Below are 25,148 nucleotides of genomic sequence, written 5' to 3'. Positions count from 1 at the left end.
GGAGTTCCCTTTGGGGATCAGTGGAAAAGAAGCTGAGTAGTAGCCATGAGGATGCAGGTTCAATCCCTGGCCTCACTCAGTGGGTTAAGGATCTAGTGTTGCCATGAGCTGTGGGGTAGGTTGCATACGTGGCTCGGATCTGGCGTGGCTGTGGCTGTGGCACAGGTCGGTGGCTACAGCTCCCATTCGACCCCTAGCTTGGGAACCTCCATATAACCGTGGGTCTGGCCCTAAAAAGACAAAAACAAAATGCAAAAAACCCCCGAAAACCCAAACATTTTCACCTAAGCTGTATCACTGTGTTGGAGGAGGAAAAAATTAGACTTAGTGAAGTTTTAAATAATGCTAGCAAATTTTGTTGTGATTATTAGAAAATTATATCAGAATCCTTAGGGTAACAGTTGACAGAGCTGAGGAGTTCTGGCACGAAAGGTCCCAATATTATTATTATTATGATAGCAAGTTATAACAGTTCCTGAAATTTTTTTAGGGAAGGCGAGTGAAGATATTAGCTTTTCTAGAAGAGATATGCTGTGTAATCTAGTAAAGAGAGAGATGCTAAAGACATGCTAAATCTAAATATACAACCTTGATTTATAAATGGAGATCAGTTTCAACTGGATAGTTTGGCATTTTAAGCCTATCTTTAGGACATCTGTCCACTTCCGAAACAGATTTTGATCAGAGGTGGAATATATCTAGTAGGTACAGATACATCTTGGAACAAGGTAGAGTTAATGTTTTCTCTAATTTTTCATTCAATAAATCTAACCTAGCAAATATCTGCAGCGTTCTCTAGGGATAAACATGTGAATAATAGATGTGCAAAGTACTTCAAGAGCCCAATAGGAGAAGTTCCTTCCAGCTGTGGAATGGACATAAAGGCTCTAAAGCAGAAGTGTCACCTAAGCTAGGAAGAAGGGACAGAATTTAGGCAGAGTGCACGCTAGGTGAATAGATCTGCATCTTTTAGATATGAAAGTATGCAGTCTATTCAGGAAAGCACTGGGTGACAGGAGACTGGATGGAAAAAGCAGCTTTGGGGCTTGACTGGTACACACGTCACCTCTTGTTAAGTGGTAACCATGGAAGGCTTTTTAAGCCAGGGACAGCATAATATCTCTATTTTAGAAAACTACCGCTGATACTACAGTATGGAGAAAGGATAGAAGAGAAAGCAGAAAGTATAAGGGGCAGGGAGATAGAAAATTTACACTACTTGAATCATCTTACAAATAATAATGAAAACAGGAATATATTTCAAAGACAATGCAGAGGTAAAATTGAGAGGAAGGCTTTTAGCTGGGTTTGAGGAGTAAGTAGGTGGTGAAAATTAGGCAGAGACAAGGATCATCAAGTGATTAAAAAACTAGGAAAACTATTGATAACAATAGTTTCTTCCTGAGGGCTACTTTATGCCAGAGATTATTCTAAGCACTTTCCATGGCTTCTCATTTAATAGTCCAAGTAGTTTTATTTGAAAAGATAGTGACACTCAGGCCAGAGATGTTGCTCAGTTTACCCAAGATCACATGTGCCTGATTCACGTTTAGGGCTGTGCTCCTAACCACCGCTTACTGACTTAAGAGTGAGTGCGGATATCTGACTGACAGCAGGAAATGATTGCTGAATTCAGTATAGGAGAGAGGGAGGCTGAGGACAAAAGTTGGAGAATATGCAGCACTTTAAGAAAAGGGTGACTGGGGAGCTTCCTGGTGGCTCAGTGGGTTAGGGATCCAGCATTGTCAATGCTGTGGTTGTGGGTTCAATCCCTGGCCCTGGAACGTCTGCAAAAAAGAAGAAAATTTAAAAAAGGAAAAGGTGCACCGGTTGTGGATGGGGCCGGGGTGGGGTGGTGGTACGGAACCAATAAAAAGGACTATGAAATGTGTCAGAAAAGCCAGGCTAACCAACAAACTATGACAATTGAGTGTAGAGAAATAAAGAGCTAAGAACAGAAATCAACTACAAAACCAAAAGCTGGTTCTCTTGAAAACTCCAATGAAGTGGACAAAAACTAAAGTGAGAGAAGATGTAAAGAAACTAAAAGAATGAAAATTCAAACCTGCTCTCCTTCCTGTTCACTCTTAATCAGTGGGAATAGTGGTTAGGAGCATGCCTTAAATGAAAGAGAGAGTATAGGCTAAATGCAAACAGACCTGATAACTCAGTTGAAATGCATAAAATTCTACGTAATGTTAAAATTCTGAGTGTCAGGAAATAAACAATGAATATAACCACGAAAGAAACTGAAATAGTACTATCCCCACCTGCTGACAAAAATAAGGTGGGCAGCTTGGTACAGAAAGCACAGTTGTCTTTCAATCAGACAGTTTAAATTTGGCTTTACTGCTGTTTTAGCCAATCAGAACTCAACTGAAGTGTGTTTTCTCATCCATAAAATGGGGATAACCAGCCTTAATTTTATAGGCTCTAGATATCAAACAAAATGACAACCACTGATAAACTGTAAGGCACTAGACAAGTAACAGTTACTGAAATAGTTTGCAAAAATGCAGAAATCCATTTACTTGTTCTACACGTTTACTGTATTCCTAACATATACCAGGCTCTGTAGTTTCATATTTAGTGTTGAGAAGTTTAATAGCTTATCTAGACGAAATAGCAGTTAAACTAGAAGACTGCCCAGATCACAGTGACACATATTATTCTAGAAAATGAAAACCTAGTTTCAAAGAGTCATGTTTTAAAAAGAGATCTTGAATTATTTCCTGTTTAGTTAGGAGTATAGCTGCTGAATTTCTTTTAAATGTGGAAGTTACCAAAGCATATACCTTTAACCTATTTATCATCTTAGTTACCAATACAGAAATTAACTTTACTCTTTAAGTTTTGGCATTTGTGGGGGATCACTATAATTAGAAAGAATACTTCAAAGAAATCCTTAATTTTCTAAATCCTTTAAGATTAAAAATATTCCTTATTTTTAACCGTTACTGAGAAGCATCCTTGTACTCTGGAAAACCGATAGCCAGTTTCAAAGTACAGTATTAGACAGTGTTAGAAATTACTGATCCACATGCCAAGAGTCAGTCAGTTGTCTGATTTTCAAAATTAATTTTTTTGTTAATACTTAAAGCAAATTATTATTCTGAGTAGCTTGAAACCTTTTAGAAATAGTATTACAACTACAGTATTGGCCTAGGCGTGTAAAACAATCAGGGATATTTCCTAAGCCTTCGCCTCTATTTGCTGCGTGTAACCTTGATCTCATTGTCATCTTCTGATTACTCACTCTGTAAAGTAAATGGCAGTAGACCTCTATCACAGGGGTGGTAAGAGAACTGCTCCCCTGCGGTCTATCTAGGAATGTAAAGAACTCAGGTCTTCCTGATGGATTTGCAGTAATTATTTTACAAATCTTTTGTCCCTTACAGTTCCCAACACTGCTTAACGGCCATATGCCAGTGCCAATCCCCAGTCTGGACAGAGCTGCTTCTCCAGTACTGCTTTCTTCGAACTCTCAGAAATCCTGATGACATCTGGCCACAACTAAAGACTCATTAACTGAGGAAACAAATTTGTCCCCATGGACTAGTTTACCTGTGTCATGAGAAGGACTTTGTGAAACCTGTCTGTAATTTGGTTTGCACTTTTCATAACATGGATGATCCAGAATGAAGATAGCATTTTAAAAACTTTTTATATTCAAGTATATATGAAAATCTGTTTTGCATTAAGTGAATTTTAATGTTTTTGTTTTTATATCCTCTTAGCTATTAAGTGTTGAACACTGTTGACAGTGAAGAACTTTTCTTAATGGTTTTCATTTAACTATTAAGGATGTGAAGCTTTCTTCCTCTTTAATTCTGCATATGCTAAACTATGCTTATATACACTATAACCAGCTGTGCCTTCCTTTCCATTTAGTTTACTGTAAATGATTTGTATTTTTTAGTATTAAAATGTTTGAAAGACAAAAATTAGTATTCAACAGCTCTCTAATAGAATTTCATTACTTTTCACAACTAGGCAATATGAAAGCAGGCTCATATTTTTCTTTTTTGCTTTCAACTGTATGAGAATTGCCTTAGAACCTCTTTTGAACTGAAATTCAGTAAATATAATGTCCAAGTGATGTTTTTATAAGAAACTAAGCCATATTTAGACAATAAACTTTCATAAAAGAAAATGTTCTAAAGTGCATTTTTTTGAAAAACAAACTTTGAAAAGCTAGCCTCCTAGCTGTTTACAATCTTTTAGATGCCTCCCAAACCAAAACCCGAGATGGAAAAGCTACATCAAGTCTATCCACGCCCCTGGAATATATTCTAGGTTAGCATATTCTTACTTAAGTAAGTTACCTGGTTCTCCCACTTTTCCATAGAGAATCATACCTCGCTGATGTGTTTACTGTATGCCTTAGGGTTTCTCTAAACCCCTGGAACTATGACGACACTTAAAAATCCTACGCTTTGGAAGAGGTTCACAGACTGGTGATGGATATCAAACAACAAAGAAACAATTTTGTAACACCGGGTACCTTCATGTGTATAGGTATAGCCTTGCTTGTGGAAAAATTGAGAGGTGCAGGATACACTGCTTTACGTATAACTGTGGTGAGAATGAAGGAAAACTGCTAATACAATTCTTCAGGAACCTCATCACTGTGGAACTGAACTGATTATATACCAATTTGGAACACTCATCAGTAAAGTCTTTTGTGTAGTTTAGAGCAGTGATACTAGAAACATATTTCCTGTTCCTTCAAAAAACCAGCACATACCCGTCTAAGCTGGCATTCTGTATATAAAGTAGGAATGCTCTAATATAAAAGAACTGGAAAGTGCCCAGTGCTTCCAATTTAAGATTATCATCCTTAACTAAAAGTAACAGAAACCAATTTGAAATGTGACTAAATAATTGATCCTAACACCAAGCATTAAATATCAGGGATTCTGAGAAAGCGTAAAAAATAAAGGTTGTAAAAACATTTCTTGAATTTTCAAGAAATCTAAAATTTTGTTTTGACATTTACAAAGCTCGAGATTTGCAAACTGGAACTGAGCATCTCTGTGTCTGTATGCCCTTATCTGGGGGAAAAAAAAATCTAAACACTCTAATGTGCATCTTTGAATATAAAGTAGTGGGCCTGGTTTCAAAATCTGCAAATAGATATAATACTGTCAGTCACTTCCAGTGATAATTCTGTACTAAAATAAGAGCTGGTCTGGAGGATCGGTATTTACCAAACATAAAATATTAGAAGAAGTCTTTGAGAATGCATCCAACTGCCATTTCCAGAGAAGGACAACTGTACAGGAGAAGTGAGAGTTGCCTAAAGGCCCTCAGTTCATTGAAGGTCTAACAGTGAATGGTGCTCAATCCAGTTCTATTTCCCCATGCCAGTTACAGGTAACTACAGGTCCAAACTATATGTTAGGTAGAAAACAAACAAAAAAAGAGCATTGAGAAAACTGTCTTATCAGATAATAGCACACTTCAAAAGCAAGATTCTTACAAAGAACCTAAAGGAAGTTAATGTATAAAAACCTCAACCAAAAATACTATTTTAAATGTAAATGATGACTGTAAACCTGATTCTTGAGTTCCCTCTCTCCAAATAGTATGATTAACATATACTCTAGCTCCATTTATTAGAAAAGGGAAAATATAATTTTTTTGATGGATCAAAAAACTCACTTTAACACAAATAGAGAAATGGAGGTATTGCAGTATAACCCTTTTAGCTCTGCCTCATTCTGTGTGTGTGTGTTGGGTTTTTTTTTTTTTTTAAACAACTATTTTAGTCAGAAAATAGGTTTCAAAGAAAATATTAAATAACTGTGTTTCCCCCTTTTTACATGTCTGCTTGAACATTGTTAAAATGCCCTGGTGAAATTTTATAGAATGACAGCCTAAATCTCTTTGTATACATCTTTTCTATGACTGTAAATCTTCATTCACTTTCATATATGTATCATTTTTACTGTTATATTATTTTTGTTCAATAAATACTTTGTGATAAAAGGTGTGAAGAGGTAAGTGGGTTGGTTTACTTCCATTTACTTGGGATGATCCAAATTTCACTATCCTGGATGGTACAAGTTGGAAAATGAATTGTATTTAGCTTAAATATTGCACATTAAAAAAACTATGTAGATATAAATCTTCTTTAAACAGATATTTAAGAAAACAATATACTTATTGAGGCTGAACTGGGGGGATGGGAATGGATTTGAAAACGGTTGTCTGATCTTTTAAATCTGAAGTTCTAGGAGTTCCCATTGTGGTGCAGAGGTTAACGAATCTGACTAGGAACCATGAGGTTGCAGGTTCAATCCCTGCCCTTGCTCAGTGGGTTAAGGATCTGGTGTTGCTGTGAGCTGTGGTGTAGGTTGCAGACGCGGCTGGGATCCCGCGTTGCTGTAGCTCTGGCGTAGGCCTGTGGCTATAGCTCCAATTGGACCCCTAGCCTGGGAATCTCATATGCCATGGGAGTGGCCCTAGAAAAGGCAAAAAGACAAAAACAAACAAACAAAAAACTGAAGTTCTGTCATCTTGCACTGAGATGGGGGATGTTGAGGAGGATGGGAAAAACTAAATTACCGTTCATTCTTTTAGCTGCAAATAATACCAAGATCTTAAAGATATCCCACATTTATGGACTGGAACACTGAATATTGTTATGATCACAATACTACCCAAAGTGATGCAGAGATTCAATGCAATTCCTATCACAATCCTAAAGGAACTCTCCCCGACCCCCAGAAATAGAAAATTTCATTCTAAAATTTTTATGGAATTCCAAGGGACCTTGAATAGATAATCTTGAAAAAGAAAAACAAAAATGGGGAGGACTCACACTTCTTGATTTCAAAACTTATACACAGCAGAGTTCCCATTGTGGCTCAGTGGTAACAAACTCAACTAGTATCCATGAGGACACGGGTTTGATCCCTGGCCTTGCTTAGTGGCTTAAAGTTTAAACTATAAAACTCTTAAACAAAAACAGGGGAGGAGTTCCTGCTGTGGTGTAGCAGGTTAAACATCTACCACTGTCTCTGTGGTGGCATGGGTTCAGTTCCCAGCCGGATGCAGTGAATTAAGGATCTGGCGTTTGTTGCTGCAGCTGTGGTGTAGGTTACAGCTGTGGTTCGAATTCTATCCTGACAGGGTGTGGCCAAAAAAGAGGAAAAAAAAAAAAATGAGAAAAAAAGAAAACAGGAAAATATTCATGACTTTGGACTTGGCAACAACTTAATGATGCCACCTAAAGCAGAGGCAACAGAGAAAAACAAACTTTATTCATTAAAAGTAAAAACTTTGTACATAAAAACTTTATAAGACAACCCACAGAAGAAATTACAAATCATACACTTAAGTGTCTAATATCTAGAATATACAAAGAACTACAACTCAGCAACAAAAAGACAACCCAATTATATTTTATTTTTATCTTTTTTAGGGCCGTACCTACGGCACATGGAAGTTTCCAGGCTAGGGATCAAATTGGAGCTGTAGCTGCAGGCCACAACAATGCCAGATCCGAGCCACAACTCTGACCCTAATCACAGCTCATAGCAACGCTAGATCGTTAACCCACTGAGCAAGGCCATGGATCGGACCCTTGAGGGGAACTCCCAACAGCCCAATTTTAAAATGGGCAAAGGACTTGAATAGATATTTCTCTAAAGCAGATAGACAAATGGCCAGTAAACACATGAAAAGGTGCTAAACACCCTTAGTCATTATGGAAATACACATCAAAACCACCATGAGACGCCACTTCGCAGCTATTAGAATGACTATAATGGGAAAAAAGAAAGAGAAAAGCGAAGATGAGAAATTTGGAACTCATTACTATTAGGAATGTAAAACAGTATAGTCACTGTAGAAAACACTTCAGCACCTTCTCAAAAAGTTAAACATGAAATTATCCAATAATTCCACTCCTAGGTACATAAACCCAATGAATTGAAAACAAGGGCTCAAAGAGATGCTTGTATACCAATGTGTATAGCAACGTTATTCACAACAGCCCAAAGGGGAAAAACCAGTGTCCATCAATAGATGAATGGGTAAGCAAACGCCGTATATTCACACAACATTATTCAGCCATGAAAACAAATCAAGTTCTGACACATGCAGTAACATGGATGAACCCTGAAAACACTACGCTAAGTGAAACAACCCAAACACAAAAGAAAACAAGTGTGGTATGATTCCACTTACATGAGATATCTAGAATAAGCAAATTCAGAAACAAAAAGTATATAAGAAGATACCAAGGGCTGAGGAAAGGGGAAAATGGGGTGGTGGTGGTCGGGGGGATGGGGGGGTGAGTTTAAATCTTAATGGGTACAAAGTTTGCTTGGAGTAGTGAAAAACTTTAAAATAGTGGTAAATTGCTATACAACATTGTGAATGTAATAATTAATACCGCTGAACTGTATGCTTACAAAGGGTAAAAAAATCAGCAAATTGTTATATATATTTTACCACAATTTTAAAAAATATTAAAAACAACACACACACACACACAACAACCACATTAACTGTTTTGGGTCCAGAACATAGATTATATGTTAACATTATAACACATATAATATGTCCTTCAAATGTAAGCTGATAAAACACCAAACAGAACGCAGCCACTCTACACAGAGTGACATAGTCAAGGTGTTAACATCACTTGGAAGGAAAACAAAAAAAAAGGCATCCTCTCTTACCTTTAAGAACCTCGTCAGTTTAAGATGGATCAGGTTCAAAATTTCTGAGTTTTAATTCTCTTCATTGCAAAGTTTTCAGAATCTGAATGATGCTCAAGTATTACAAGAAAAAAAAAATCACATTCCTTAATAAAATGAAGAAACATCCCTAAGCTTTTCTATGAAGAATTTTATGTAACTGTCAGATATAGTTCTTAACCTTTTATATGCAAGAATCAAACACATGGAAAATACGTCAAATTTATAACAAATCAAATACACAACCTATTGACATGAAAAATCTGACAATCACCATTAAAAGCACTATTCTATAAATTATAGTAAAGATTACTAAATGAATGGCTAGCACAAATATAAATTAATTACTATTGGCACAATGATACTTCGTTGTCTTAAGGAGAGCCATAAAAGAAAATACCATCCTGTAGAGCTTTTCTTCCCCAAGAAAGAACTGTGACTCAAACAAAACCACATTTTAACAACATGAAGATTTTGTTATTATAAATTTCAAAACAAAATTGAGGAATTTCCACATAATATTTATAACCTTCAAAGTACAATATTAATACATGTCCGTCAGTTAGAAATTAACAGCAGTATGTTAGGCTACAGAGTTTAACATAAAACCAATTTACAAATTGGAAAAGCAGTAGTGGTCCAATATTCACCATTACACATGAATCTGTTTCTTCCAGAAAAAAATTTTTAAAAAAATTAAAATTTCAATATCGTGAAATATTAAAATAACACCCCAAACATGCCACAATCACTATTCACAAATAAAGTTAAAATGAAATATACAAAATTTCACTTAATACTGTTAAATAACAATAAACTACAAGATTTCCTGAACAGAAATGGTAGGACCCCTGAATGTTTTACAGTGAATGTCAGGAAAAGAATTAAGTTATGACTTATTTTCATGATATATAAGCCAAAAATTTACATGACCATTTCAAAATATACCAATTAAGATTTGTAGTTTGTAAGATGCACTAAACAAACAGTCCTTAAAAGTGAACACAAATGTTTAATTAAAACACTGTTACAACACCAAGGTGTGTTTATGATGTTCTAAGATTCATAATTAAAACTGTAATATTTACTCTCTCTGGTAAACAGATAATACCCATAACGCTTTCAAAAAAAAATCCTCTAAGTCCTCATTGCTCTCATTTGCATTTATCATGGCTCATTTCAAAGGCATATTACAGCTTTCAGCTGATTCCAAGTGAATATTATTAAAACACACACATACACACAGCTCCCAAATGAAATAACTTGTTTCCCAATGAAGTATCATCCTTTCTAATAAAAGAACTGTATTTAAAACAAATAAACAAAAACAAGACCTCTCATGTTCGACTGGACTTGTACGGTTTAGTTTTAACTAAATTAAAGCACAATGTATCACTAAGTGTATTAGTATACAAATACCCAATAATATGCAGTAAATATTTCTAAAATGAGGAAAGTTAAAAATAAATACTTTTGGTGATTTAATTCACTGGTATCTAATGTGAGATTCCCAAAATGTCAGATATTCACTTGCTTGAATCAACTTCTGCATCACATGCTTTCCTAAACATAATGTGCTTATCAATTTCTTAGCTACTCTATTTGCCAATGTTCAGAAAAAAATTATATAGCATGACGTAAGAGTGTTCAAGATGGCTCACTTATTTTACTGTTAAGCAAAGCTAAATTTACATTCCAGGAAACACTGCAGTTTAATTTTTAAAACAAACAAACAAAAAATGCAGCAGTAAAACAATTTGTGAGGAGAAACAGATGCATTCACATATAATAAAGCCACTGCAACTTCTTCAGGCATTCAACTGTTGTGTTAAATAAACAGACAGTAGTTATTTAGCAGCAATGATTCCGCAATAAATAATGCACTGTGTTTCTCAGTCCTGCACAAAAATTGCAGCTACAGTTACATCAATAGCTGTAACCTACTGGCTCTAATGGCAGAGAAGACCTTAAAACCAACTGTACAAAAAAATTGTCACACTGTGACAACAAATATAAAAACAATCTGTAGGTCTGAAATAAAAAGACTCCACTGTGAAGAGGACAGTGTAGACAAACGAAGATTCCAAGTCCACCAAAAGAAATAACTGCCTTCAGATCTGAGTCCTTGATTGATAAGAAAGGCTGGGGGCTGGGCTTGAAACCATGTTATCAGACTTAAAAGAGCATGCTCTGTCTTCTGTTCTTCCCATGTCCTAAAATATAAAGTCATTTTAGGAGGCAGTTCAAGGTTCAGTTTTATCCCACATACAGTATTTGGTGACTCTATGAAGCTACTGTTCCCACCAGCAAAGCTAATACTCCACGGCAAGAGTGATCAGCATTGTCTTAAATGACCCTCTTGTTGATGGGGTCAGTCTACAGCTTCTATGCTTCGAAGTGATGAACCTGATGACTAGGGAAGCACAAGATGTATCTTCTGCCTCAGGTGCCAGGGATAGCGTGTGCAGTGATCAAGCCAGGTCACTTGTAAAAGGTCTTTGTGCCATTTGCAGCTTTCAGGATCCCTGCTTTGACTGAGTCAGATTTCTTTCTGAAGGATTACTGAGCTGCCCACATCATACAGAAAAGTGAGTACGTGCAATGCTAACATACACAGTTGTGGAATGCACTGTACATTGGTTTTTACATCGATAATTTTACTCAATTTATAAACCAAACACTTGGTTCCACGCAAAATTTCATGATCGACACGTGAAATGGTTTATGACAAACACACCTGTCTCTGGATAAGAAGAATTTCGAAAACCCGGGTCCTTTTGCAACTGAATCTCTTTCAAACTGAATATTGACACACCTAAAACATAGACACAAAAATTATCAATCAAAGTCTAACTCATTAAAGCAAATATAACCCAACTGTAAACAAAATGTCTAAAAATGTATATGGATTCAACACGAAACATTTATACTATATTTACAAGGTTTTAGCCCCACTGAAATATTTTCCCTTTTGTCCCAATGTTATGTAAGAAAACTAAACCAGTAACATCCCCTCAGAACCTCTGTCCCCCAATTCTGCTTTATTTAAATCCTTGTCTGAGTATGTATTTCTCTGAGGAGAATGTACAGTGTCTATTTCCATGATTTATTGGGGTTGGCAGACCTAATCAAGATGTATACTTGGTTTTGTTCTCTCCACCCTTTATCTGTCTCCTTGTGATGGCATGAAGGTCAAATCCTCAACCTAACTTCAGATTTTTAGAAAAAAACAAGAAATAGGTTTGTACATCTTACCTGGTGGACCTCAAACTGTAAAAGTCAGTATTAACAATGAAATGTAAATAAAAAAAAAAACAACACTTGTAATTCATCCTTCTCATTTCTAATCCCTTTCAGAGACTGTGGCAGACTTTCATTAAAAAAATATCCAGTAAATTCTTAGTGCAAAGTCTTAAAGATTCTTGATTCCAATTAGAAAACCCTGCTGAATCAATACTGTCTAGAAAATGAGAATGCAAAATTAATGAAAGCTTTTGGCAGCTCAGTTGCTAAATATTCTCCAAAGGCCTCACTCACCTTGCCCAATTTTCTTTTCTTCTTTTTTTTTTAATGATTTTTACTTTTTCCATTATATTTGGTTTACAGTGTTCTGTCAATTTTCTATTGTACAGCAAGTGACCCAGTCACACACACACACTCACATATAGTCTTTTTCTCACATTCTCCTCCATTATGTTCCATCACAAGTGACTAGATATGGTTCCCTGTGCTATACAGCAGGATCTCATTGCTTATCCATTCCAAATGCAATAATTTGCACCTATTAACCCCAAGCTCCCAGTCCATCCCACTCCCTCCCTCTCGGCAACCACAAGTCTGTTCTTCAAGTCCAAGCATTTCTTTTCTGTGGAAAGGTTCATTTGTCCTGTATATTAGATCCCAGATCTAAGTGATACTGTGTGGCATTTATCTTTCTCAATTTTCAAGTAAAATATTGGGGTGATTTAAAAAAAGAATGTTCTGGGTAAAATCAAGCAGTTACCTCAGGCTTCTTGAGAAATTAGCTATTTTAGTGGCTGACCATATGTTCCCACTGCCATGGGGATAGTAAATTTAGAGTGAACACAGTAAAGGAAAATCATCTTTTTATCTTGAAAAGGAAATCTACTTTCACAAGAAAACAATCTTATATTTTGGTTCTGCTTCATTACTATTTGCCTGAAATCCTTTTTTTTAACAACCCTGAATCAAAGCAATCCAGATTGGACCTAACGACAATGTCTATCACCAGATGGCAATTTCCAACTTAAGTTCAATGAATAATGACCCATCCCTAAGCTATTCATTTTTTACAGGGTTGTGGCAATGTGCTCAATGTTAAAAGAAAAAATTAAAACAGGCAAATAAGAAATATATCTCCTTTCAAGCAACTCTGATCTAATTAGAGAAGACTGGAATTTTAGGCTTAAAAACCAACAATCTCTTCTTAAATCCCCTAATTCACCCCAGTTTCCAAACCTGGACAAGTGAAAATAAAGGGAGCTGCGGGACACACCCTCGAGAATTTTTCTTACTTTCAGGTAAAGCATGTATTCTTGGTCCCAGACTTCGAAAGTACACATGTTTCATGGCCTCTTCTGCTGAAACCCTTTTCTTAGATTCATACTGTGAAAAACCAAAGAACTGCTTCATTAATTTTTTTCTCTAAATACTGTAAAAAGCATGTGCAAAAGCAAAGAGGGGACATACACACAAATTAGCATGTAAGCACTTAGAGCTACTCTTATGTTGATTACTTAATACAAAGACTTGTTTTTAAGAACTAATTTTGAGTACTTATGCTCTAATTTGAGTTGCTACTAAGATTATGTAGCAATGCTTATATTTCTCAAATTTCCAAGATAAAGCTGGATATTAACTAAAAATTTATAGAATCCCTCTATTTTCTGAAGGGATGAAAATATCTGACCTTTGGCATTACTTTTCTTCATAAACATCAAAGGATTACTGGAAAAATACCTAACACCTTTATGAAAGACATTATTAAACTACCTACTCAATACTCATTTCCTTTTTTTACTTAATAACACAGATTTGCTTAAGGTATCCATACTTCCAAATCTTAACATATGAATCATGATTTATGAGTGCTCTAAGTTTAGGCTAACTGGGACAATCCCACTCCCCAGTTCCCACTTCTCTTATAATTAATGTTCTGGCTTTAGGAGGATAGGTTTTGGAGACCTAGGAAGAAGAAAGCTTGCAGGGGTTTTTGGAAAAAGCCTTTGCTTTCCAGATACAAGATGACTGATGTGACTGACACACCCTTATCCTCTCTCTTCTTTCTGCTCTGAATGAAGATATGAATGGTATTTGGAGGTAGAGTGGCCTGTAAAGCAGTAAGAATAAGGAAAAGAAAGACAACACAGACTGCAGAGAAATCCTTGACACAGTTCATCAGTTCCAGCAGCTGACTGCTTCAGACTGTTCTAGGTCACAATGAAAGACCTAGACACATTAAAAAGAAACTGTAATTTTTTTTCCCTAAACACGCTTTTTTTTTTTTTTTTTTTTGCTTTTTTTAGGCCCAAACCTGCGGCATATGGAAGTTCCCAGGCTAGGGGTCGAATTGGAGCTGCAGTTGCCAGCCTATGCCACAACCACAGCAACATGGGATCCAAGCCATGTCTGAGACCTACACCACAGCTCAAGGCAACGCCGGATCCTCAACCCACTGAGTAAGGCCAGGGACAGAACCTGCATCTGAATGGATCCTAGTCGGGCTCGTTAACCGCTGAGCCACAAAGGGAACTCCCCCTAAGCACATGTCTTTTAAGCATACTAGATACTACCATAAATAATCTTATTTAATTGTCATGATAAATATTTGAGCAAGAATGGATTTTGGGTCCCATTCTACAAATGAGGAAACTAATAAGGCTCAGAGAAGTTAACACACACTATTTAACAATCACAAAATAAGATGTAGCTTACCTGAAGAAATTTTGTTATCAATTCAATTCCTTCAGAGTCTAACCTACAAACAATGAAAGACAAAGAGCAATTTTTTCTTTTTTGATTTTAGCTGATAGCAACTTTTCAAATAAAACTATTTTCCAATTGTTTTAATCTGCAAAATTCGAGTGCCCTAAAATAAAATAGCACACCTTGCTTGCTTTCAAACAGACTCTAATTTGTTTTACCCTTAAAAGACTTTATCTTACCACTTGTTTAAAAAGAAATGCCAATAACTAGGCTTCAACTCAAATTTTCAATATTTAAGAAAAAATTAAAATTCTTAAAACTATAGAATTTTTAAAAAATCACCACTTTGTCTCAAAATAAACCACTGTTACTGAAAAAAAAAACTTCAGTAAACTGCATCAGTTTTCATAGTATTCCACTGAAGAGTACAAAAACATCATTTTCCTATTATGTAGGTGAAAACAAATATAGGTAATCCAAAATGTATCGCTATGAGTCATTCAACAAATTTTTACAGGGCAGTCTGCTGAGCACTGGGTACTAGAAGCTATAAAGTTCAATTTAAATATGTCTCAATAATTTCATAAAACTTTATTAAAAAGGGATATAAAACCAATGACATGGTCAATAAAAATAGATAATCATATGGATGAAATTAATAAAAGAGGGAGTAAGGATTATCTTAATGGGATAATTTCTTGATCAGAAATCATAAATTCTATCTTGCACTGACTTTTACTAGCAGTTTTAAGGATTATCTTAATGGGATAATTTCTTGATCAGAAATCATAAATTCTATCTTGCACTGACTTTTACTAGCAAAAGCACAATTATGTATTAAAAAATAGCCCCTGCCCTGCCACCACCAAGTGCTCTTAGTAAGTAGTGTGGATTATGAGACTTAGAGATTCTCCAGTCTCTTCTAATCCTTTGCAGTTTGCCATTCTGACAAATATCCAGAGTTCCTTGGCCACAGACAAGTTAGGTGCTAAGATCATGAGGAGTCTGCATTAAAGGGCTGCAACTTTCTATGCGGGATGTCACAACAGCAAGCTCCCTCTCTCTCTCCCTCTCTCTCTCTATATATATACACACATATATATAGATGTATAAATGTATGTATGTATATTTGAAAAATAGGATTTATGCTATTTGATGGAGACTCATATAAAAAGTCCAGCACATACTATTCTTCCTATGAAAGTCTACTTAGATTGTTATTAGGTGCTACAGTGACAAGAGTATCAAGTCACGTAAGAACTTTCAAAGTATTTTTGGTACCAGAAGAGTTTATTCTTCTCTATCTTGACAATAAATGGAACTAGAGTGAATGTGTTATGTTGTGAGCAATGCGAATGGCTTTAGATTAAAACAGATATTGGCCTTATTTGGTATACTGATGCCTTTTTTATTTTTTCTTAAGGAAAGATAAAAAAATGCGATCAAAGGGGTTAATTATTCTATGTTACTGAGAATGTAAAACATTCCATAAATAAAAAAGTTCTGACTCAAATTTTAATGGGAATCTTGGATGGATACGGGGTAGGTCTGAAAAGAGACTTTAATGGAACAGCTAACATTTAGGACATGAGGCGTCAGAAAAAGTTTATATTCTTCAAACGGTCATTAACACTGCCCAAAATACTGATGGGTCATCTTTGTGTGAAAGACAAAATTCTATTTATAATACATTCTTAGGTTTTTCTATGTAAATACTGAATAACTGTGTAGAAAGCAAAACAAATTTAATCATGGTCTTCAAAGTACTGAATAAAGTATTAATCAATATCTTCTTTCTAGGGGAGTTCCCGTCGTGGCGCAGTGGTTAACGAATCCAACTAGGAACCATGAGGTTGCAGGTTTGGTCCCTGCCCTTGCTCAGTGGGTTAAGGATCCAGCGTTGCCGTGAGCTGTGGTGTAGGCTGCAGATGCGGCTCGGATCCTGCGTTGCTGTTGCTGTGGCTCTGGCGTAGGCCGGCAGCTACAGCTCCAATTCGACCCCTAGCCTGGGAACCTTCATATGCCGCGGGAGCGGCCCAAGAAATGGCAAAAAGACGAAAAAAAAAAAACAAAAAAAACAACAAAAAAAACTTCTTTCTAGGGAAAGAAAAAACTACACAAACCCTACAATTCTCATGTATATGTTCTATATTCATTTTATTTACAGCTTAATTCTGTGGACTTACATACTTTGATGGTTCTTAGTCACTGAATTACAAAATTAACCTGACACAGGAAGGAAGAAATTAAATCCTAAAATACTTAAGTATTGTGTGTGTATTATAAATTTTTTACTGAATCCTTAAGTGTGAAAAATACTTTAAGAAACTAAAAAGAATCATGTAGGCTCCCCCTTTCACTTAAAGAGAAAAAAAAAATACCTGGGTGCATGGTTAATTAGAGGCTGTGGTTTATATTTTGGAAAGTTGTAGTTCTTGAACTCATCATTTGAAGAAACACCTGGCCAAGTTTCCTGAGATGGAGTTCCTGAATTAAAAAAATACATATGCAAGTACATAAAAAATTTCATACAGGCAAATAAAAAAAACAAACAACATAGTCTTATCTAGCTACTCAATTGTAGGTAACAAATCACTGGGAAGAGATTTCTTCTGTTACCTAACAGTCGGAAAATTAAGTGCAGTTCATCTTCCACAGTTGATCCTGGAAACAGAGGTCTTCCAGAAGCCATTTCAAAGAAAATGCAACCAACACCCCTATACAATATTTTGAAAAAAAAGAAAAGAAAAAAGATGAGCAATCCATTTACATGTTAAGCACAAGAATATTCTTCTTAAGAAAGACTCTGGAGAATTTTGTATTAGCCTGCAAATCTTTGGAGATTTTTTTCAGATCCAACTAAACAATTTGTTAACATTTATCCTATATGCCTCAACTTCCATATTGCTATATCTATTTTCCCCACGTAAAATGTCCACCCCTCTGTGTGATACTTGAAGAATATCACTAATAGTACCTAATAATGATTTAATGCTTAATATGTGTTAGGTGGTGCTTATCAGGGATAGAGAGAAACAAATGATTCAAGGTGTTTTTATACAGGAAGCAGAGACAGAAGGTGTTAGGTGGCAGGGTAAACTGTGTGTGAGAGAGTGTGTTATGTGTCTGTGTGTGTGTGTGAAGAGAAAGAAGAAAAAAGGACAGAAGCTCACTAAATAGATACTGTCTTCTAGGATTGGTGTGAATAGTTATAAGTTTAAGACAGTCTTTAAGAGACAATTCAAGAGTTCCCATTGTGGTGCAATGGAATTGGTGGTGTCTCTAAGTGCTGAACACAGGTTCAATCCCCGCTGAGCGCAATGGATTACGCTGAGCGCAATGGATTACGCTGAGGCTCAGATCTGATCCCTGACCTAGGAATTCCATATGCCACAGAGCAGCAAAAAAAAAAAAAGACAATTTTCTTTTAAAGGACTCACATCTAGCAATTATATATGTATATATAACTTAATTTTAATATTAAAATGTTATATAGAACATAAAATAATGGAGCCACTATGGAAAACAGTATGGTGGTTCCTCAAAAAACTGTACAACAGAATTACCATATATAATCCACAGATTCCCCTTATAAGTATATAACCAAAAGAACTGAAAGTAGTGTCTCAAAGAGATATCTGTACACTCATGTCTATAGTAGCAAAAGGTCAAGCAACCGACGTGCCCATGGATCTATGAATGTCCATGGATGCATGAGTCAGTAAACAAAATAGAGATACATATATACAATGATTACTGAGTATTAAAAATGAAGGAAATTCTGACACATAAAAAAGTCAAAGATCTATTTACAACAAAGATAAACCTTGAAGACATTTATGCTAAGTAAAATAAATCAGTCATAAAAGGACAAATACTATATGATTCCACTCATACAAGGTGCTTAGAAAAGTCAAATTCACAAACACAGAAAGGAAAAAGGTGGTTGCCACAGGGCTGGAGACAGAGGGAAATGTGGAGTTATTGTTTAATAAGCATAGTTTCAGGCTGCAAGATGAAAAAAGTTCTGGAGATTGATGCTGGTAAGGTTGCACAGCGATGTAAATGTACTCAATGCCAGAGAACTGTACACATAAAATGGTCAAAATGGTAAATTTGGTTATGTATACTGCTCCACAATTAAAAAGATAAAAAAGAGAAAAATGTGATATAATACAAAATTAATTATGTAACTGTTCAACTCAAGATAACCAGAGAACAAAGTATGTGACTAATCATTACATGAAGGGTACAAGCAATAAATGTAACCACAGTTCAGAGGGAGGAATTGCCATGGGAGGCTAGGGTGTATTCAAGAAGGATTTATGAAAAACTGTATTTTGAAGGTCCTAGGCACAGGCCTCAGGGAAGCAGAGTAGGCCTTTCAGATGGGGGAACTGGTATGAACACAAGAGCAAAAGTGGGAAAGCCTGGGCTATTTGTGACATAGAGTGTAGCCATTTGGCTAAAAGGAAACATCTATGTAGAGGAAACACATTGAAAAAGGTAGTTTAGAGACATTTTATGGAGATCATTAAGTATCTGATTGAAGAAATGTACCTTATTCTACAGGTAATGAATGGGGAACTAGCAAATGTGTTTGAATAAAGGTATGCCATGATCAAAGAGTTGTGTGAGGAAGATGGCTACAGTATTTTACTACTTCTAGATCAACTTAAAGTGGATTTTGGTGAATATTAACTGATGATTAAAAATAATAACTTTGTCTTAAATTACTCTGTACCAGACACTCTTCTAGGTGTACACATTAGCTCATATGGTCTTAACAGTACCCATAAAACAGCCTTTTTAAGTAGTTATTGCTACTATTCCCATTTCCTTAATCAGGAAACCAAGACAAAGGCCAATAATTTCAATGAGATTATTATATACTTATTATGTACTTATAAGTGGTAGAACTGGTACTTAAACCTAAGTGATCTTACATGCTATAACTCTTCATCATTGCTTATATAATGTCTCTTTAAAATAACATCTCCTTCAGGCCAAATATCTATCTGTATGCCCTGTGTTAATAGCTATATTCTTTTAAAATTATAAATGGCAATAGGATCTGGGTATATTTACCACATGTCAATCTGTGTTGAGTACTCTGAGGAACCGAGAAGCACATCAGGTGGCCGGTACCACAGCGTGACAACTTCATTTGAGTAGGTCTTTGTGGGAACTGACTTGGCTCTGGCTAGTCCTTCATAGAGGGAAAAAAAAAATTAAGAAATACTAGAATGGATTTCCCAGTCCATATTCTCACCATGACTGCAGTCATAAGAATGGCTGAGACGGCCACCCTAAACCTTCTTAAAGCTTAACCAAATTAGTTTTATGAATTTTTTTGAGTTCTTGGGTCAGCAAATCCTTATGTAATTGAACTAAATAATCATAAGAGACTATGCTTACTTTTATGTGTGAATACACCTGGTATAGTATCTGGGTTAATCTAAACTTAAGACATTTTCCTTCTGTCCATGAATTATGATGCCAAAATTATTTTCTATTTTAACTTAAATTAATGCAAAATAGGCCAATGACATTAAGATAAATAAATTCACATCTTACACCTATAGGCTTTTGTCACCTTTTAACCTGACTGCAACTTTCACTGGCTATATCAATTATTATTAAAAAAAAAACAAAACCATGAAGTTATTGGTCCATGATCCTATTAAAGTTCTGACAATTCCCTTTCACAACTCTATTTAGAGAAAAGTTTCCTTGGAATAAATTACATTGCTGTTCTGTACTTTCTAAGTTATATGGCTAATTTTAAAATAAGACGAAGCTTATTGCCTTTGAGTATTATTAATTGCTGTAAATGACATAAAACACATACCATTCCTTCGTCAATTTAATATGAAATTCACTGATTAGGAATAAAGGCAAGAGCTCACAACTTTAGCTCTTGAGCCACTGGCATAAGAGAAACCATTTCTATGTCTCCAATTCTGATCACCTAAAGAAGTAAATTTAAAAGATGTCTGGGAGTTCCCATTGTGGCTCAGTGGAAATGCATCTGAGTAGTAGCCATGAGGATGCAAGTTCGATCCCTGGCCTCGCTCAGTGGGTTAAGGATAAGGTGTTGCCATGAGCTGTAGTGTAAGTGGCAGATGCAGCTCAGATCTGGCATTGCTGTGACTGTGGTGTAGGCCGGCAGCCATAGCTCAGATTCGACCTCCATATGCCTCAGGTATGGCCCTAAAAAGCAATTAAAAAAAAAAAAAGATATCTAAAGAAATATAAATTCATATCAACATATAGTTTATTTCAAACAGCAAGGAATAATTCATTTTTAAGCTATGATTCCTGTTGTGTATAATTCTATCATATCTGATTAAAATATTAAAAATGTCATAAAAACTTATGATTCAATACATTGTTAAGCTGGATAAAGTCACCCAAATGAAAGCAGAAATTTAAATAATTAGGCAGTACTCATACTATTTTCAATTAGTATTAGGGCTAAAGGGTGTAACTGAAACAAAGCTGACATTTTTATTTATTTAATGACAAGTTTTACTCTAGGGTGTTTCTGCAGGGTAGTGTACTGGTTATCACGTTAACATCCCACGTCAGTAAAATAAATTCAACAAATTTTGGTAATGGGCAAAAGGGGTCAGCTTTCTGATTTCCTGTTATTAATACTGGGTTTTATGGGGGAAAGGACAAGCGCGCAAGTTTATTAATCCTATAACCTATACATATAACATCAAAGCAAGTGTAGATTTAGTCTCCTTAGCACCTTACCTCCTTAGAGAATTCTAAACTAGGCTGCATGTTCAAACAGGTTCCTGGTTCTATCGTTAATGACAAAGTCTAAAATTTATACTAACACTTCCTAGATCTGAATTTCACTGATCACAGGAAAAGTAGTAGAATTTTCACAAATCAAGAATAATTTATTGCAAAATACTCAGTTATATAACTCTCCCTTACTTGTGTCCAAAGTATACTTATTATGCAATCAATAAAAATAAATAAATAACTAAAAGCAATAAAAGCAAAGCTCATTGAACTATTTCATGTAATAATTAGATTTTCCTGTTGATCTATGGGGAGATGAAATTTGTCTGTCTTGCTTTGTAGAGGTTGGAAGCAAAATTTAAAGCACTCATAATATTCCCCCACCAAAAGTAAATTTTTGATGGCCTCTGCCTTTTTTTGTTTTTGTTTTTGTTTTTGTTTTGCATTTCTGACAGCCAAGCTAGGTTTCTCTATTGCTGCCATTCACATTGAGATTAAGGAGTAAGGAGCAGTAAATGCAGCCTGCTCCGCCCCTCTCCACCCCCCAAAAAAAGGAGAGAGAAAAAGAGAGGGAGAAGAAAAGAGGAAAGGGGGTGGGGGGAGAGAGAGTGCAACTATTACTAGGAAAATAATAATATAAACTACATCTTAGAGAGTTCCTGTTGTGGCTCAGCGGAAATGAATCTGACTGGTATCCATGAGGATGCAGGTTTGATCCCTGGCCTCACTCAGTGGGTTAAGGATCCAGCATTGCTGTGAGTTATGGTATAAGTGGCAGATTCGGCTTGGATCTGGTGTTGCTGTGGCTGTGGTGTAGGCCAGCAGCTACAGATCTAATTTGACCCCTAGCCTGGGAACCTCCATATGCTGCGGGTGCAGCCCTAAAAGAGACAAAAAAAAAAAACCCCCCAAAAAAAACCCAAAAAAACTATGTCACAGAGACCCTATGTAAGCATAAGCAAATAACATAATTTCTTAAACTCATGTGACCTATTCAATTCCTAATAGCAACCTACCTTTCAAACAAGTAAAAAAGTATTAAATGAATAAAATTATAGGAATTTCCAAAACAAATTCACCACTTAATAACACTGAATTTTTAATCTGTTAAATAGCTGAAACACTAATATTTATCAAATTTAATGAAATATTCCAAAAGTAAAACTACTATAATCACTTTTGAAAAGTGATAAATACTAGCCATGAAAACTGCAGTTTTTAAAAACAAATTTCTCTTAGAGTATTCAAACTCTCAGAATGTGAATATTTAAAAAAAAAGCTACTATACAAATTTCCTTAATATAAAATAATTTACTCCCAAGAGGCAAGAAAACATGTAATTTTATTTTACCTTTCTAGTCCCTTAAAATAAAATCCACTAAAGAGATACAGGTAGATAGCTATAATTAAATTAGGCATATAAATAAAAATGAGTCATAGTGACAGGAATATTAAAGGAATCTCTTTTGGTAATGGCATTTAAACTCTTTGGTCTCAAGACCCCTTTTAGACGCTTAAAAATTATTAAGAACCCAAAGAGTTTTTATTTATATAGACTATATTTATTGATATTTGCATATTAGAAAAACAGAGAAAAATCTAAAACCTATCCATTAAAATCATCACTTACATTAACATGAATATTTTTAAGAAATATATTTTTTCAAAACAAAAATTAGTACAAATGGCCTTGCTTTACCATTTCTGTAGTCTAATTTAATAGAAGGCAGCTGGATTCTCATATTTGCTTTTGCATTCAGTCTTGTTTATGTGCTGCTTTGATTGGAGTTTATGTACATGGAGAATAAAGATTTCACATAGATTTGAAGTTGGAAAGAAGATGTTTTAACAGCCTTTTCTGATTATTGTGCACATCTCTTTTGCTACATCAGAATTAGGAAATATTTAGCTTTTTAAAGATTATGTGGTAAATGAAACTGTATCAACTTCTCATATTCTTGTTACATTACACTAGTCTATCTTGTACTTTAAGTGGATATTTTACCTCTGCATGATTCTTTAATATCATGTACTGGTCATTTGGAAAATATTGGTTCTCTGAATTATTCAGATATTACAATTCTTTACACATTTTTTTAGCATATCAAAAATTAATATCATCACTGATCTCATCAGAGAAATCTTCAAGTATCAGGGAAGCTATCAAACTCAAAATAGCAGATCCAAATTTCCAAAATCTAATTTTTGCTTGAAAACACAGATTTTACTATTATCAAGAAAGTACTTTCACAGTTGTTTTCTTTGATATGACAGGCTCACTTCATTCAAGAAAAGGTCTGCCAAATACCTAATTCTCAGTAACCACAGTCTGTATACTGATCATTTTTTTTTCCAAGTAAAAATGATACTTCTTTTTAAAAAAGGGCTAGTTCAGCTTGCGCTAATATAACTACACAAGCACTCTTCCTTGAAAAAACTATAGTATTCGGGGTGCAGCAAATGTGTTTTCTGTATATTTTCCATTTCATCATACAAAATATTAAAAAGATATATTCAAAGATGGAGATTTAATAAAATTTAATAAATTTTACTGCTTCATCAGATACTTTCTGAAGTGTTTTCTTCCTATAAGTGTATTGTAGTGAAGAATACAATGACTACTAATAAGTACAGTTTGGTGCAAATGCTTCGATTTATACGAAAGGCACCAGTAGCTCTGCCCCTTCTTACTTTTGGAAAATCAATGCAAATATTAACGCAATGAAAAAGACAAGTAAACATTTAGTATAATTTGATATTACATTATACTTTTGGAGATCCCCTGAAAGGGTCTCAGGACTCTTAGGGGTCTATGCCACACTTGAGAACTGGTGACTTTTAGCATTCACTTATGTAACTCACCCGCCCAAGTTTTCAAACGTCTTATTCCATGAGCTAGTGAGAAAACTTCAAGCCCACATAAAAGCAATCTTACAGTGTCAACAGTTGTTCTTTTAAACTTAACCACCTGGATCTATTTATAAATATCTCATACATTCCATACCAAAATCTGCTAGCTTTAATTCTCCTTTTTCATTAATGAGGAGGTTCTGCGGTTTTAAGTCTCGATGCAAGACCTTTCTTCTGTGGCAATATGCCAAACCACGTAGAATCTGGTATAGAAACAGCTATAGAAACAAAAATAGAAATTAGTCTTACAGATAATAAGATATACTTTGGTATAATTTATGGCAAACAGAAAAGCAACTGGCCTAGAATAGTAAAAGAAGAAAAAAAAAGGATACCCATCCTTTTTTCACATGTTGTTTTCTGAATTTTACAATTTATTATTATTCTATTTGAAGCATCTATAATTTTTTTTTAGTCTTAGAAAAATAAATACTGAAAACAAAGTGAAATGAAACTGTCTTAGTAGTAGCAGTAGTTAATTTGTTACAGAAAATGATTTCAAATAAACATATCCTCAAAATCTTATAGGCCTAAGGTTTACAGTTTAATTATGAAATTCTGGCAAAACAAACAATCATCTTGTACTCCCCACTTCCCTCTCCCTCGCCAAAAAAAAAAAAAACAAAAAAAAAACCCTGCTATCTGGGACAGTGTCTAAAATAAAGCGTTGGAACTGGTGGTTTTATGAACATTCTGAGGTGTCAAAAAGAATGGTGCTGCATAGCTCTGGCAAATTATGTGCTATAAAAATAACCTAAAATAACCTAAACCAGCTTCTATCACCCACCTCCTGGGTACTTGACTTTCAGCACCTCCTACTCA

At 35.2% G+C, this 25,148-nt stretch overlaps 2 protein-coding genes across 2 annotated transcripts in view; one reads left to right on the top strand and one right to left on the bottom strand.

Moving 5' to 3' along the window:
* Positions 1-5,991, top strand: part of ELK3 (ETS transcription factor ELK3) — a 69,095-nt gene extending 63,104 nt beyond the window's left edge. The window contains exon 5 of the mRNA XM_021092732.2: positions 3,399-5,991. Within this exon, the coding sequence (XP_020948391.1) occupies positions 3,399-3,497 (99 nt within the window). The 3' untranslated portion in view covers positions 3,498-5,991. The remainder of the gene's footprint in view (positions 1-3,398) is intronic.
* A 3,175-nt stretch (positions 5,992-9,166) lies between these two features.
* CDK17 (cyclin dependent kinase 17) overlaps positions 9,167-25,148 on the bottom strand; it is a 97,856-nt gene continuing 81,874 nt past the window's right edge. The window contains exons 10-17 of the mRNA XM_021092731.2: positions 24,421-24,544; positions 19,746-19,866; positions 17,277-17,374; positions 17,039-17,144; positions 14,667-14,709; positions 13,247-13,337; positions 11,449-11,526; positions 9,167-10,924 (exon numbers count right to left, since the gene is read on the bottom strand). Of these exons, the coding sequence (XP_020948390.2) occupies positions 10,887-10,924; positions 11,449-11,526; positions 13,247-13,337; positions 14,667-14,709; positions 17,039-17,144; positions 17,277-17,374; positions 19,746-19,866; positions 24,421-24,544 (699 nt within the window). The 3' untranslated portion in view covers positions 9,167-10,886. The remainder of the gene's footprint in view (positions 10,925-11,448; positions 11,527-13,246; positions 13,338-14,666; positions 14,710-17,038; positions 17,145-17,276; positions 17,375-19,745; positions 19,867-24,420; positions 24,545-25,148) is intronic.

The sequence above is a fragment of the Sus scrofa genome, chromosome 5 (genome assembly GCF_054392235.1).
Source record: "Sus scrofa isolate SSC_HxYL_T2T_F1_AM1 chromosome 5, Sscrofa_HxYL_maternal_Yorkshire_Landrace_v2.0, whole genome shotgun sequence".
NCBI classification, from domain to species: Eukaryota; Metazoa; Chordata; class Mammalia; order Artiodactyla; family Suidae; genus Sus; species Sus scrofa.
The sequence above is the reverse complement of the archived record's forward strand: the minus strand, read 5'-3'. Positions and strand labels throughout refer to the sequence as shown.